The sequence below is a fragment of the Callospermophilus lateralis genome, chromosome 13 (genome assembly GCF_048772815.1).
Source record: "Callospermophilus lateralis isolate mCalLat2 chromosome 13, mCalLat2.hap1, whole genome shotgun sequence".
NCBI classification, from domain to species: domain Eukaryota; kingdom Metazoa; phylum Chordata; class Mammalia; order Rodentia; family Sciuridae; genus Callospermophilus; species Callospermophilus lateralis.
The window spans coordinates 97,894,354-97,909,294 of NC_135317.1; the positions used below are offsets into that span (position 1 = coordinate 97,894,354).

A 14,941-nucleotide genomic window follows, 5' to 3' on the forward strand; every position below is an offset into this window, starting at 1 on the left:
TAGTAGGGGAGACTGCTGAGCAATGGCTGATTACAATATGTGTTGTCTGGGATGACATGCTGAAGTACAGAGCATTATGGAAATATACGTAGTGCCTGACACAGAAAAAAACTGAACAAATGTTTGATGGAATAAATGTCCACTAATACAAGAGAATAAAACAGTTTGTCATGTTTTTCGAAAACAAGGATATAATTATCAATGTCAAACAAGGAATTTTATGATTTAATCTTGGCAAGTAAAAAAACCTTACAAATGCTACAAAGGATAAAAGTGTACTAGCATACGGTTAGACAAAATTTATGAAAGAGAAACTCCAATGTAGTACAAAGAAAACAAACTCCTCATAATTAGTCTTACCTGATTGTGTCATAGATAATGACTCATCTGACCAACTATAACAGTGTTGCTGGGATTTGGCAGGCAGACGACATATTCCTCCAGTCCTATGACTTCCTTTGCTAGACTCCTGTTTTGACACAGATGTGCAGCTTTTGTGAGGTGACTATATAAACAGAAAACCAAACAGAAATTATTTGTGATATGGATGTAGAATTCTATTTAAAATTTGAGATACCAGCCAATTAAAGTTAATATTTACAAAGAATTTTATTTTATTTTATTTTTTTTACATTTGTTAACTTTATTGAGGTGCAACTCTTAAACAATAAATATACAATTTGATACATTTTACATATGTACCCACCAGAAGCCATTGCCATGATCAAAATAATAAACATATCCATCCCACCCCCAAATTTTCTCATACTCCTTTGTGATTTTCCTTTTTCCACCCCTGCCCCATCTCCAGGTCGTCACTGATCTGCTTCCTGACACTATAGTTCGTATTCTCCACAATGTTAGATAAATAAAATTATACTCATTTTTGTCTGATTTCCTTCACTCACTATAATTATTTTGAGATTTATCCATGTTGAAGCGTGTATCAATTCATTCCAATTAATTATCCATTCACTATTAAAAGCATTCTTAAGTATTTGTGTGGACATATACATTATCAGTACATATACATTCTAGGATAAATACCTAGGAGTTGAATGGATGGGTTATATGACATGTGCATGTTTAATTTTTAAAGGCATTGCTAAATGATCTCTAAAATGATTGTACTGGGACTGGTGTTGTGGCTCAGCAGTAGAGCGCTCACCTAGCACATGCGAGGCACTAGTTCGATCCTCAGACCACATACAAATAAACAAACAAACAAATAAATAAAGGTATTGTTTCCAACTACAGCTAAAATATATATTTTTTTAAAAAATGATTGTACCATTTACATTCCCACCAGCACTAGATGAGACTTCCAGTTATTCTGTGCCATCATTAGTACTTGTATGATCAGTCTTACAAAGAGTTTTAAATAACTATGACATAAAAAGTTTACAAATTCTACAAATGGATTAAGACCTCAATTTCTCAAGATGGGGATATGGCTCAGTGGTACAGTGCCTGCCTAGCACGAATAAGGCTCTAGATTCACTCCCCAGCATTGTTTCAAAAAAAAAAAAAAACAAAAACAAACAAAAAAACCCTTGATTTTTCCTATGCAGGGGTGGGGAAAGCAAGCTTTAAAAAAATTTATAATAAATTAGAAGTGCTTACTGTGATCGTTACCTTCCTTAATCTTTTAATTTAATCTAAAAATACTAATTAAGGAATAATTTTATGGGAGGAAAGGAAGGGGGAAAAAGTATAATAAGATTGTCCACAAAAGACTATTACAAAAGATAAAATTTCTACTCTGACATCACACAGAGGTGAGAATGCTTGATTTGATTCCATGCCGTCACTTCCTACCCCTGTCACTTTAGACAAGTTTCCTAGCCTGCTAATCTTCAGAGTAGGAATTATAATTGTGTCTATAGGATCATATGAGAATTAAATGAGATAATCTATGTAAAGCATTTTGTATGCTGTCTGGGACTAGTTAAATCACACTCAATAAATATTAGCTTTCAGTATAAAGAACACTTTGAAACGCTACTAGTTTTAATTTCCTAGATAAATTTTCCTGTGAGCAAAAAAAATTCATTTTTAATATTCGATAAGTTTGTAGCTATCATGAACCTCAATAATGATGCTGTATAGAATTGTGTGAAAATGCAGTTTGGTCATAAATTCCTAGAAGGTAGGAAATATGCTATGAGTAAATTATCTATATAAGAAATCTATTGGTCATATTATAAATTTTAAAATGATCAACATGATAATTAATTAAAAGCTTTTAAAGGTCTTAAAACTCTTTTCAAATATGTGCCCAAGAATATTATAATACAGTATTTTCAACATAACAAGGAATTAGCTCTTCATTGAATAAAAATATTTTTCCTCCAAACCTTTCAGGTGCTATACAACATACATGAATCTAACTCATTTTTCAACAGGGGGCATGTAGATAATTCTTCATATGCATATTAAAAATGAAGATTCTAAAAAGGATATTCCATTTTTTAAAACTGATAGGCACTAACTATGTATATGTTTACTAAATATCTAATTGTTATGTTAACTTCTTTATACATTTTATAAAACCAAAAATATGTTTCTATCTTTTTTTTGAGAGAGAGAGAGAATTTTTTTTTTTTAATTTTTTAATATTTATTTTCTAGTTTTCGGCAGACACAACATCTTTGTTTGTATGTGGTGCTGAGGATCGAACCCGGGCCGCATGCATGCCAGGCAAGCGCGCTACCGCTTGAGCCACATCCCCAGCCCCGAGAGAGAATTTTTTAATATTTATTTTTTAGTTTTCGGTGGACACAACATCTTTATTTTTATTTATTTTAATGTGGTGCTGAGGATCAAACCCAGTGCCCCGCACATGCCAGGCGAGCGCGCTACCGCTTGAGCCACATCCCCAGCCCAATATGTTTCTATCTTGAGTTTTTTTATCAGCCCCTTTTTCTTTGAAGTACAAAACTAAGGATAATACAGATAATCTAATTCTAATAAAGGCCATTATTCTAATTTAGAACCAATCATTTCAGATCTATTTTAAAGAGATGAAATCATTAATTTTATTCTGATTATGAGTTAGCAATTATTAACTAAATTATAGTAAAGGCACTCCAGTATGATTTAAGATCTTATTATCTCTAAGACAAAAACCAGATTTTAGAAAGAACTTGTGCTGTTCTTACATATTATTTTTTTATAGACTTTAGAGGTTCCTATCCCTTCAAATATTAACAGACTTGACAGCATATAATTTTGTAACTGTCCCTAAAACTATAATTCATATATTTATAAATCTATAGGAGTAAATTAAAAGCTTTATTTCTATTCAAATGTTATATTCTATATACTGTAAGTATGGGTGATAGTCAATGCTGTTATTTTTTCTTTAATACCTTTATTTCATTTATTTATTATGTGGTGCTGAGGACTGAACTCAGGGTCTCACGTGTGCTAGGCAAGTGCTCTACCACTGAACTACACCTCTAACTCCTCAATGCTGTTGTTAACAGGAATAATACAACTGTTAATGAAAACCTTTTAGACAAGTTTCTTTTTAAAGGAGCTTTAAGATATATAGATATAGATATACACACACACACACACACACACACACACTTTAACTTACATGTTTACTAGGAGAAGTAGAAGATTCTAGTTCCTGTGAAAAAACCATTTCTTCAGTAAGTATACTGTGATCTGGACTCCCTGGCTGTTCCTGTACAATAGATTCAGATGGTATATATATAACAGCAGGGCTACCCAATTCTTCTGGAATAGAGCTTTCACTGTTAAGATGAGAGGAGGAAGGTACTGGAGATTCCTCTTCACTTGCTATTTCTAGAAAGAGAGGATACAACAAGAAAAAAATATACATAATCTTGATCAGTAAAGAAATTAAATTGTTACATTTTACATTTGTTTTTAATATAAGATCACTACTAGCATGGGAAGCTTTATCATGCCATTTAACATTTACTATGAAGTCTGTCTGTTTAATTAGGAATTCTGGATGACACGAACTGAGAGAAATATCTACCACATATAATCAGCATATCAGACAATGATAATCCAAGTATGAGGACACAAGATAGTCATGGCTCTCATGTATTCCTTTAGCAGTGAAAATTGGTCCGACCATTTTGGAAAATAATTTGGTATTGCTTTAAAAACATGAAAACACATACTCTGTGACCTAGAAATGCCTCTATTAAGTATACATCCAAGAAAAATCTTGCTGTATGTTTATTGGTAGGACTGCATTAATAGCACAAAACTGGAAAAAATTCAAAAGTCTATTGAAAGTAAAATCAATACACTGTGGTATATTTACACATAGGATGCTACACAGTGCTAAAAATGAAGGAGCCAAAGATGTGTGAGGATAAGGTAGGCATTCAATTTAGCACTTTCAGACTCTGTAGCATTGTCTTATCTCCAGAATTTCCCATCTATTGTAGACTCTGCTCTTCCCAAGAAACCAAAAAATGTTTGACACTAAGAAGAAAAATTCTGACACTTACATTTGCATAATATTAAAAACACATTAGTTTCTTCCTTTGTCTTTACAGGTATAATGTCTCAAAAGGATTATAATACCATGTTTTATATATGCATTGCTGATAATACACTCATATTTTTAGCCAAGTGTGTGATACACCCCTGTATTCCCAATGACTCTTGAGGCTGAGGCAGGAAGACTTCAAGTTTTGAGACTAGCTTGAGCAACTTCGTGAAATCTTGTCTCAAAATAAAAAACAAAAACAGCTCTGAGGTAGAGGGTGTATCTATCTCAGTGGTAGAGTGCCTCTGGATTTAATCTCCAGTACTGGGGACCAAAAAAAAAAAGATTTTTAAGGTCTGTAAAAATTATTTTGGAGGGGCTAGGGATGTGGCTCAAGTGGTAGCATGCTCATCTAGCATGCATAAGGCACTGGGTTCATTTCTCAGCACCACATAAAAATAAAATATTGTGTCCACCTGAAACTAAAAAATAAATATTAAAAATTCTTTTAGACCTAAAATCTACAAAATAAGTTTATTTAACATTAGGAATATCTATGCCTCAGATATTTTACAAGGATGACATGATATATAAAAGCATTTCATTTAAAATTTTAAAGTTTTTATTTTTGTTGCTGCTGGTGATCAAACTCAGGGCCTTGTACATGCAAGTTAAGTATTCTACCACTAAGCTACATACACCTCCAGCCCTAAAAGATATTTTCTAATTATTGTGTATGTATATCATAATCAGAACGTTGGAATTAATGGCTTATAAAATTGTATTAATTTTTAAGGCAGGAGGGAATAGAATCCTTTACATTTCTACTTTGTAAATCTCAACATAGATATTTTTGTTTCATAATAGCGCTGCTACACATAATTTTAAAAATTCAAACAATATAAAAACCGTAAGGAAGAAAATGAAAATCATCTGTATTACCTCCTCTAATCAGATGTTTTTGTGGAAGACTTTTTTTGTTGTCTTTTTCCTCAATTAAGAAAATTTAATAGTAGTACAAGAATGGTAGTCCAAAAAAAAAAAAAAAAAACCTTCAAAGCGCAAAAGGATGTAAAGTGACTACCTCACACTCATCCCTAACCAATTTCATCTTCCCAACTTCTATATCTCAAAGGTAAACCAGTAATGGCCAAGTTTGGTTGAAGTATATGTGTGTCTTTCTTACCCTTTTCTTACATCTCCTTGACTGTTTAAAAATAGTTTTTAAAAACTGTGTTAAAAATCACATAAAATTTACTACCTTAATCATTTTAAAGTTTATGTATGCTCAGTGGCATTAAGTACATCCCTCTCCAGAACTGCTTTATCTTTCTGAAATAAAACTCTGTAACAACTCCCCACCCTCCTGACCCTCAGTCCCTGGCAACCACCATTCTGCTTTTGGTCTCTATGATTCTGACTACTCTAGGGACCCCATATAAGTGGATTCATATGCTCTTTGTCCTTTTGAAACTAGCTTATTTCACTTAGGGTAATGTCCTATAGGTTCATTCATGTTGTAGCATGTGACAGAATCTTTCTTTTTATGGCTTAACAATATTCAATTGCATGTATTTACTATATTTTGATCACTTATTTATCTGTCAATACACACAAAAGTTGCTTTCACCTTTTGGCTACTGTAATAATGCTGCTATAACCATTATACAAATACCTCTTTGAGATGGCACTTTCAAATTTTTTTGATATATACCAGAAGTGAAATTGCTAAAACACATAACATTTTAATTCCTTTGAGGAACTGCCATACTGTTTCCACAGAAGCTATAATCATTTTGCTTTTTCATTAGCTGTGCATAAGTGTTCCAATTTCTCCACATCCTCACCAACATATTTGATCTTCTGTTTTTTTAATAGCCATCCTATGGATGTGAGGTGGTACCTCATTGTATACCTGACTTCTGAAGACAGAGTTACATGTCCATAGGAGTCTGGCAATATTTGGACAATTTTAAAGAAATATGGAGAATTATTGGCCAAACTTCAGTGTTAATAGTCATGAACCACAAAGCAATGTTTCAGTCAATGACAGACTATACATATAACAGTAATTCCATAGATTATAGTAGAGTTTGAAAAATTCCTATCACCTAGTGACGTAATTGTTATAAAGTCAACATAATCCATTACCCATGTTTGTGGTGATACTGAGTAAACAAACCTACAGTGCTGCCAGTCATATAGAAGTATAGCACATACAATTATGTACAGTAAATTATACTTGATAATGATTGTCATTGGTTTATGAATTCACTAAACTATATTTTTAAATGTTTTCTGAAGCCTTAGCATGTTTTTAATGCTCACTGGTATTTGATTAATTTCTTGCCTCAACAGTACTTTGTCATTGTTTCTTTTTTCTTTTTTTGTATCAGGAACTGAACCCAGGGGCGCTTTACCACTAAGCCACACCCCTGGCCCTTTTTTGAGATAGGATCTCATTGAATTACTTAGGGCCTCCCTAAATTGCTGACACTGGCTTTGAACTTGCCTCAGCCTCCGGAGCTGCTGGGATTATAGGTGTGAACCACCACTGTGACCACAAGTACTTTGTCAACCAAAGTAGAACCCACAAAATAAAATCCCCAGCCTCCCTGGCAGCTAGGACTTAAGCATCTCCAATCTGATGTCCCTGTAGAAAAAGTTCATTTTGGAAGTTATCTGAAAAGAAGGCTCCATGAAGAATTATTTTAGGTGGTTTTCAATATGGAGTATATTTTTCTGTAGTTACAGAGTCCCCAGTGCAGATGTGACATTAGTAGGGTAATTCTAATACGATGTCAATTTTCTTTAGGGCTTTCTAAGTTGCTGGGACAGGTTTTACATGATATGGTTTTAGAATTGTTCCTGTAAGCTAAGTATGGATTTGTGTCTCCAGTCATCTCAAAAATCTTGTCAACCACTGAACCTCTTTATTTAAAATTACTTTTTAGCCTGGTCAGAGTCAGCTTTAGATGTTGCAGCAATGTGCTTAATGGGTACACTGCAATTTATTTCATTATAATGTATTTTTTGACCTTTTTCTTCTGCTTACATCACCTAACTTTCAAGCTATTCATAAGCTTTATTTGATAAGATTTAAAATTGCATTGAAATAACTTTTACTAGACTTATCCACTTGTTTTTCTCAGTGAAGTTCCAAATAAATAGAGATGAAAAACAAAAGGTATTTTTATTCTTTTGCAGTACTTGGGATTTAACCCAGGAGTTCTTTACCACTGAGCTACATCTGCATCCCCAACCCTTTTTAACAATTTTTTTAAAAAAACTGTGTGTGTTTTTATGGCATGTACCACCACACCATAAACGTACATACAATTTGAGCTGAAAATATTTATAAAATAGTTGAAAACTGTTTTTAAAAATATTTTTTAGTTGTAGTTGGACATAATACTTTTATTTTATTTGTTTACTTTTTTTATGTGGTGCCATGGATGGAACATGGTGCTGGGGATGGAAAACAGTGCCTCTCACATGCTAGGCAAGTGCTCTACCACTGAGCCACAACCCTGACCCTGAAAGCTATTTTTAATTTGTCTTCCAACCAAAGTTGGAAAGAAAACATACTATTTCCTATTTCTATTATAGCCCACCATGAAAGATAAAAATTTGAGTCCTATATCACCAGAACAAATGAATCTCTTTTCCAGGTCCTCTTACATTTCTTCTCAAAATGGAGAAAGAAGTCTGTATGTAGCAAGACTGTTGAGGCTAAAGATTAAGGATGAAAAGCTGACACAGAAGTAATCTTCTGCTGAATAAATTTTTTAAAATTATTAAGGAAATGAACTATATCCATTATGTCACTGTATGTACCACTGTATATGTACTACTTTCTATGTATGGCTAGATGATATATCCCTTAATTTTACATGTTTCTGAATTTTCTATAAAAGGAATCAAACCACTTGTAGTCATTTGCAATGTTAAGTGGTTCTCATATGTCAATTTGTATTGCTGTAATTTTTCATTTTTACTGAGCATGACATAATATGTAAATACAGCACAATTCTGTTTTCTAATAAAACTGTTTTTGTTTTTTTTTTCCTGTTTCAAATATTCCTGCTATGAACAATGCTGTGTGTGTATGTGTCTTCTAGTATAGGTGGCCAGAGTATATTTATAGATATCCATAACTCTATCTATAACTTATGTGACAGCAAAGGCTTTCAGACTTTTTACACCTTAACCATATTTATCTTTGATGTTTTCTATTCTATCTCAACGTTAGATCGATTACAACCACTTCAGGTGCCTCTAATGGGTCACAACCTACAACTGGAAAAGCACTGCTTTAATGATATGGGAGACAGGTCTACGAGTGCCAAGGCTGAGGTCCAGAACTCAGGAATTTGATTGCTCCCCCAACTCTTGGAGGTATTCTGGGGGATATGCTGCAGCTTGGACATTTGTTATGCTCCAGGTTACAAAGACTAGAAGCCTCGGGATGACATGCATGCCCTAGCAACCATTCTGCCAAAACTTGGTAGGTGAGATGGGCTGGCCACAGCCGAAGGGCCATGTTACTAGGTGCACAGGCTGAAGGCCTCAGAATTGAGCCTGCTCGGTCCACATATTTCAAAAGCAAGGACTTGTGGTGGCTCCAACAGTTGTCTTGCCCAGTACACATATAAAAAGCCTCCGGAGGGAATACAGCCTTGATGTGTCAACATTCCCTTAATCTGCCTGATTCAAAACAGCTTGCAGCTTCCATGTTGCCCCAACCAGCTGAGTGTGAGCTGAGAAGAAACACAGCAGGCTTCAGTTTTGGCCCAGTATCTATCTTAGTATCTAGCAGTTTCTAACGTAGAAGACTGGGAAAAAAGCATATCAGCTAGGAGGAATTAATGCCTTATTTTCTTTTTCCTTCCTTTGTCTATTTCATTATTACTATTATTTAAATTTCTCATTATTTTTACTTGCTTTTCTTTGTATTTTTCTTTCCTCTTCTTTCTCATTTTTCCTTTACCTTTTTTCTTTTTTCACATTTTACTCTTCTCCTGTTGCTTTTTAAATTTTTCTTTTATTAAGAATTTTTAAGTTTAAAATTTACACTAGATTATTTTTGCCCTTTTCTATTATTATTGACACTGTGGTTGTGTTTTTTGTTTGATTTTTAATATATTTCTATACCTGCTTGGTTTTTATGCTTTATTGCTATTGATTTCTTCCTTCTGAGCAGTGCTGGGGATCAAGCCCAGCACCTTGAGGACACTGGGGGGTTGCTCTGCAGCTGAGGTACACCCCCAGGCCAGTTGAGAGAAGTTGCACCTTTCTCCAGCCATGACCCTGCTTCCCACAAAACTTGGCAGATATTTCAACTTGAAGAATGGCAAGATAAAATCCCCCAGCTGATGATCCATGCATAAGCAGGCCCAGCTAGGAGGGCCTTAAGTCCTGCTCCTGGACATCCACCCCCACAGGAACAGCAGGGAGAAATAGCAACTGTTGTGTACCTATGGGAGATCTTAGAACAGGCTGCTCTGATACGTTTTTAGAACCACATATTGCTGATAAGACTGGAGGAGTAACCACAGAGGATGCACCACACATATTTTGCTGTCTATAGCACACCTACCTGAATTATCAGAGGGAACCCACTCCTGTGAGACAGGTCATCCCTCAGGCTTTGACCCAGCATACACAGTGTCAAAACTACTAATTAAAGCTCAAGTAGCCACCAAAACACTACACTACAAAGTCCATCAGGAATTAAATTTAACACTACATAAGAAACTGATATCCTTGGGCACACCGTCAAAAGAAGGCTGCTTACTAGGAAACCTCACATAAAAGTGGAAGAAAGACTATCAGGACTTGAAAACAAGGTTGATAAATTATCACATTCAGATAGCAGTAAGCAAACAAACAAACAAACAATGAACAGAACTAAAGATCTATGGTATACCATTAACAGACCACACACACACACACACACACACACACACACACACACACACACAGAATACGTAAGGGAGAAGAACTACAGATTAAAAGCACAGAAAACCTATTCAGTGAAATGATGCCAGGAAATTTCCCAAATCTTGGGAAGGAAATAGCCATTCACGTACAGAAGGCATTTAGAACCCTAAATAGACATGACAAGAAAAGAACATCTCCAGGATATGTTATAGTTAAACTGCCAAAATTACAGAAAGAAAGAAAGAATATAAAGAGTTATAACAGAAAAGCACCATGTCACATGAGGAAAAACCAACAAACTTTTAAAAGTAGAAACTCTGAAGGCCAAAAGAGCAGGATGATGTTTCAAGTCCTGAAATAAAATAACTACCAACCTAGATTATTATATTCAGAAAAATCCATCCTTCAGAAATAATAGCATTCTGAGATAAGTATAATCTGAAGAAATTCATGACCACTAGCTCAGCATTACACAAGATACTCAAAAGAATCCTACACTCAGAAGAGGACTATACCCTTTATCAATACCTTTATTGATAAAGGGTATAGTCCATTAAGATATGATGATAAATAAATGCACTGAACCTCAGAGCACTCAATTTTATAAAATGAACACTATTAGACACAAAGGGAAAAATAGGACCTAAAATGATAATAGTGGATGATTTTAATACCCCACTCTCAGGAATAACAACAGCATCCAGACAAAATAATCAACAAAGAAACATCAGAGTTAAATTATACTGTAGGTCAAATATACTTAGTAGACATCTATACAATATTCTATTCAATAGCTATAGAGTACATATTCTTTTCATCAACATAAAACTTTTTCTAAAATATATCTTAGCAAGTCTTAAGAAATAAAAAAGTTTCTTGCATCTTATCAGATCATAATGGAACGAAAGCAGAAATCAACAGTAAGAAAAACTAGAGAGATTATAAGAACACATGGAAAGTGAACAATATACTTTTGAACCATGGTTCATTATTGGAGAAATCAGGTTGGGGGATTGGATTTTAAAAATTCTTAAAATCAAATGAAAATAGAAAAACCCATACCAGAATCTGTGGGAAATAGTGAAATCAGTACTTAGGGAATTTTATAGCTAGGCACCTATATTAAAGAGTTGAAAGCTCTCAAATAAATAACTTTTAATTATGCAGCTCAAGGTCTTAGAAAAACAAAAACAAATCAAATCTAAAATCAGTAGAAGGAAAGAAATTATAATAATTCCCCTCTGGAACAGATCTTTCATATCAGGTATGGATCCAACTTCACTATTTCTTCCCATAAACATTTATAAGACAGGGTTTTCATGGTTCTGCAAAGCTACCTGTGTAAAAGTCAACTTTTCATAGACGGATGGGTCTTTTTCTGTTTCACACTCTATCTCTGTGCAAATATACTGTTTTAAGTCCTGATATGTGGTAAAGTAAGTTCCTTTATTTTTGGTTTTTCTTTAGAAATGTTTTAATTTTTGGTTTTTGTTCTTGCATATACATTTTTTAATGAGTCTGTCAAACACTATAAAGAAATCTTGTTGGGTTTCTGATGTAAATTGCCTTGAAACCTACATATCAGTTCAGGGAAAATTAACATTTCATGACACTGAATCTATCCATGAATATGGAATAATGTCCCATTTACTTTAGTTCACTTTAATGTCTCTCAATAAAATTCTAAATTTTCCTTCATAAAGATTGTGTATACTGGCTGGGCATGGTGGCAAACGCCTGTAATCCCAGTGGCTCAGGAGGCTGAAGTCGGAGGATTACAGGTTCGAAGCCAGCCGTAGCAACTTAGTGAAGTTGTAAGCAATCTACTGCGACTCTGTCTCTAAATGAAAACTAAAAAGGGCCAGGGATGTGGCTCAGTGGTTAAGCAATCCTGGGTTCAATTCCTGATACTAAAAAAAAAAAAGATCTTGCATATTTTTTGTAAAACTTATAAATAGGTAAAAAATACTTCATATTTTTTGGCTTTTACGTGTATTTTTTTTTTTTTTTTTTAAGGCATGATACATAGAACTTCTTGATCTACAAAAGATAGAATGACTCAAATTATATGCAGGCCAACCTATTCGGAAACAAGATCAGATCTGGCCAAGAATTGGTTATCAGAGACAGTGCTTATACTTTGAAAACTTACTCTGCAGCTTAAAAAATTCCTGGTTCCTGTCACTAAGAAACAAAGTAAAAAATATTAGACGCATCCATATTAATATGTGATTTTATGGAGGTCTTCCACCAGAATGTGAACGTAGAGTTAAATGTAGGGGATAAGATCTTTTGATATTTAAAACATAAATTATTTAGAAACTAAGAAATTAGACATACCATACTCTTTCATTTGCTACAATAACAAATTGACAATGAAGACTATTCAAAAGAAATGTTCATTCTAAAGAGGGAGGGAATGGTAACGCTTTCCAGTACAGAATAACCTCCTGCTTTCCCAGACAATTAGCACTGCTATTCTTCCATGATACATATTCATGTGGAAAAACTTGTTGAGTTTTGCCAGGGCCGGATGAAAAACAGAGCATTTCCTAATTTAATCAGCTAATTCAGCTCAGTGAACATTTTTGGAATGGATCCATAAACTCTGGCCATTGTTTTGTCAAACATCTGCATAATTCCTCAGCCCTTAGCAAAGTTTCTGATCAATATCTTAAAGCTGGGCTCAGTCCCACTGTGACTTGTCTCAGGGCTGAAGTGAGTGTTAGTCATCAAAGTCTGGAATGTCATCATAGGAGTAACCCTGACAGCCTTAAATGCATAGTCAGCAATGTGCCCCCAGGAACACCAAAATGCCAATGAGCAGAACAGGAAGGGCCTGGTCTGCACCACTACCCTTTACTGATATAGCCTACAGCAGGAGGGAGCCTATGATAATGAGAAAGGTACCAATCAAAAACAGCACAGTGGCAAGTGCAGTAGTCTTATAAGGAATCTTAGGAGGGCTTTTCTTAAACTGAAGATCAATGTAGCCTTCGACTGTGCTAGAGAGCCTTGAATATTTTACTTTACTACTGGAGATTCCAACAGCCAGATTAGTACCAGACAGCATTATAATACCCTGACAGCTACAGTCCAAGCACAGCGCCAAGACTGGATCTAGTAGGGAACTCGCCCATGGCTACCAGACTACACATCCCAGGCCTCATGGTACAGTCAACCTAACCGCCTCCCCAGTAAACACTGACTGGCCGCCAGAAGTGTGTATCTTTTTTAAAAAAAATCAGATTTTTCTAACCAATTTTTTGCTGGTGTACAGACATATAACTGAGTTTTTGTTTTATGGATTTTATAACCAGCAACCTTGTTACACTCATTTATTAATTCCAGTAACACCTAAGTGCTGGATTTTTCTATGTGCATAGCTGTTACCAATTGTAAATAATGAGAATTGAACTTCTTCCCACTATCTATGATTTTTAATTCTTTTTCTAGCTACAATGAACTGTCTAAAACCTACACACAATGCTTAATAAAGGTGAAAATAAGCAGCTTTGTCTTATTTCCAAATTCAAATTCTATATCTTATCAGTAAGTATGATATCTGGTGTAAGTTTAGTTTTTTTGTTTTTATCAATACCCTCTATTAGGTAAAGAAAGTTCCTTTTTATGGCTGGATTAATTAAAGGTTTGTGCATTTTATCACAAATGCTTTAAAAATGTTATTAAATAACTTTTATGACCTGGTCATGTATTTTTTTCTCCTTTAATCTATTTATGATAATTTACCACATTATTATTTTTTAATGTATACTCAACCCCACTTGGTCATGAAATATTAGATTTACTATATGATTGGAGCTGGTGTACTAATATTTATTTAAGATAGAGGAGGTTGGCCTTCTCCTTTTTGATACTGTCCTTTTATAAATTTAATATCAAAGTTACATGCTAACCTCATAAAATGAATTGAGAAATGCCTCTTTTTCTATCCTACAGAAAAGTAAATAATGATACGCATGAGGTTCCCCCCCTTGAATGTCCAGAATACTACTGAAGATAGAGGAGGTCTTCAAATATTCAAATTTGTGTTAGCAAAAAGTTATTCACCATATTTTCTTATCTAAGTTCTATAGCATTTACAGTTGTATTGTCTTCTTTATCTTTAATTAGTCATGTTTTAACAAGAAATGAAATAAATCTTTCAAATAGGTTAAGCTTTAATTTTTAGTCTGAACAGAGTTAGTATTCATTACCTTTATGATCTGTTCTCTGGTCCTCTGGTTCTTTCTTAGGAGTTTTCGGCTTTGTTAATTCTTTGTCCCAGGCAGCCAAAGCCTGCTTTTCCATTTGACGAATTTCTGCTTCTTCTGCATCTAACCGTCTCTTCCACTCCAGGAGCTCCTCTGCATGTTGCCGTCGCTGCATTAGTTTTTGCTCTCGCTTTGTCAAAAACCTATGATCATATCATGAAGAACAGTGAGAAATAAAGTTATATGGAATAAATAATTTTGAAAGCTCTATTTTGCATTACCTTATCAACAAGCTGTGCAAAAT

At 34.4% G+C, this 14,941-nt stretch overlaps 1 protein-coding gene and 1 pseudogene across 2 annotated transcripts in view; both read right to left on the reverse strand.

Moving 5' to 3' along the window:
* Positions 1-14,941, reverse strand: part of Cep350 (centrosomal protein 350) — a 163,598-nt gene that overhangs the window by 34,999 nt on the left and 113,658 nt on the right. For both annotated transcript variants that reach the window (XM_076872833.2, XM_076872831.2), the window contains 3 exons: positions 14,641-14,840; positions 3,605-3,816; positions 361-505 (listed from right to left, as the gene is read on the reverse strand). In XM_076872833.2, the coding sequence (XP_076728948.2) occupies positions 361-505; positions 3,605-3,816; positions 14,641-14,840 (557 nt within the window). The remainder of the gene's footprint in view (positions 1-360; positions 506-3,604; positions 3,817-14,640; positions 14,841-14,941) is intronic.
* LOC143379625 (transmembrane protein 230 pseudogene) lies at positions 13,149-13,496 on the reverse strand (annotated as a pseudogene).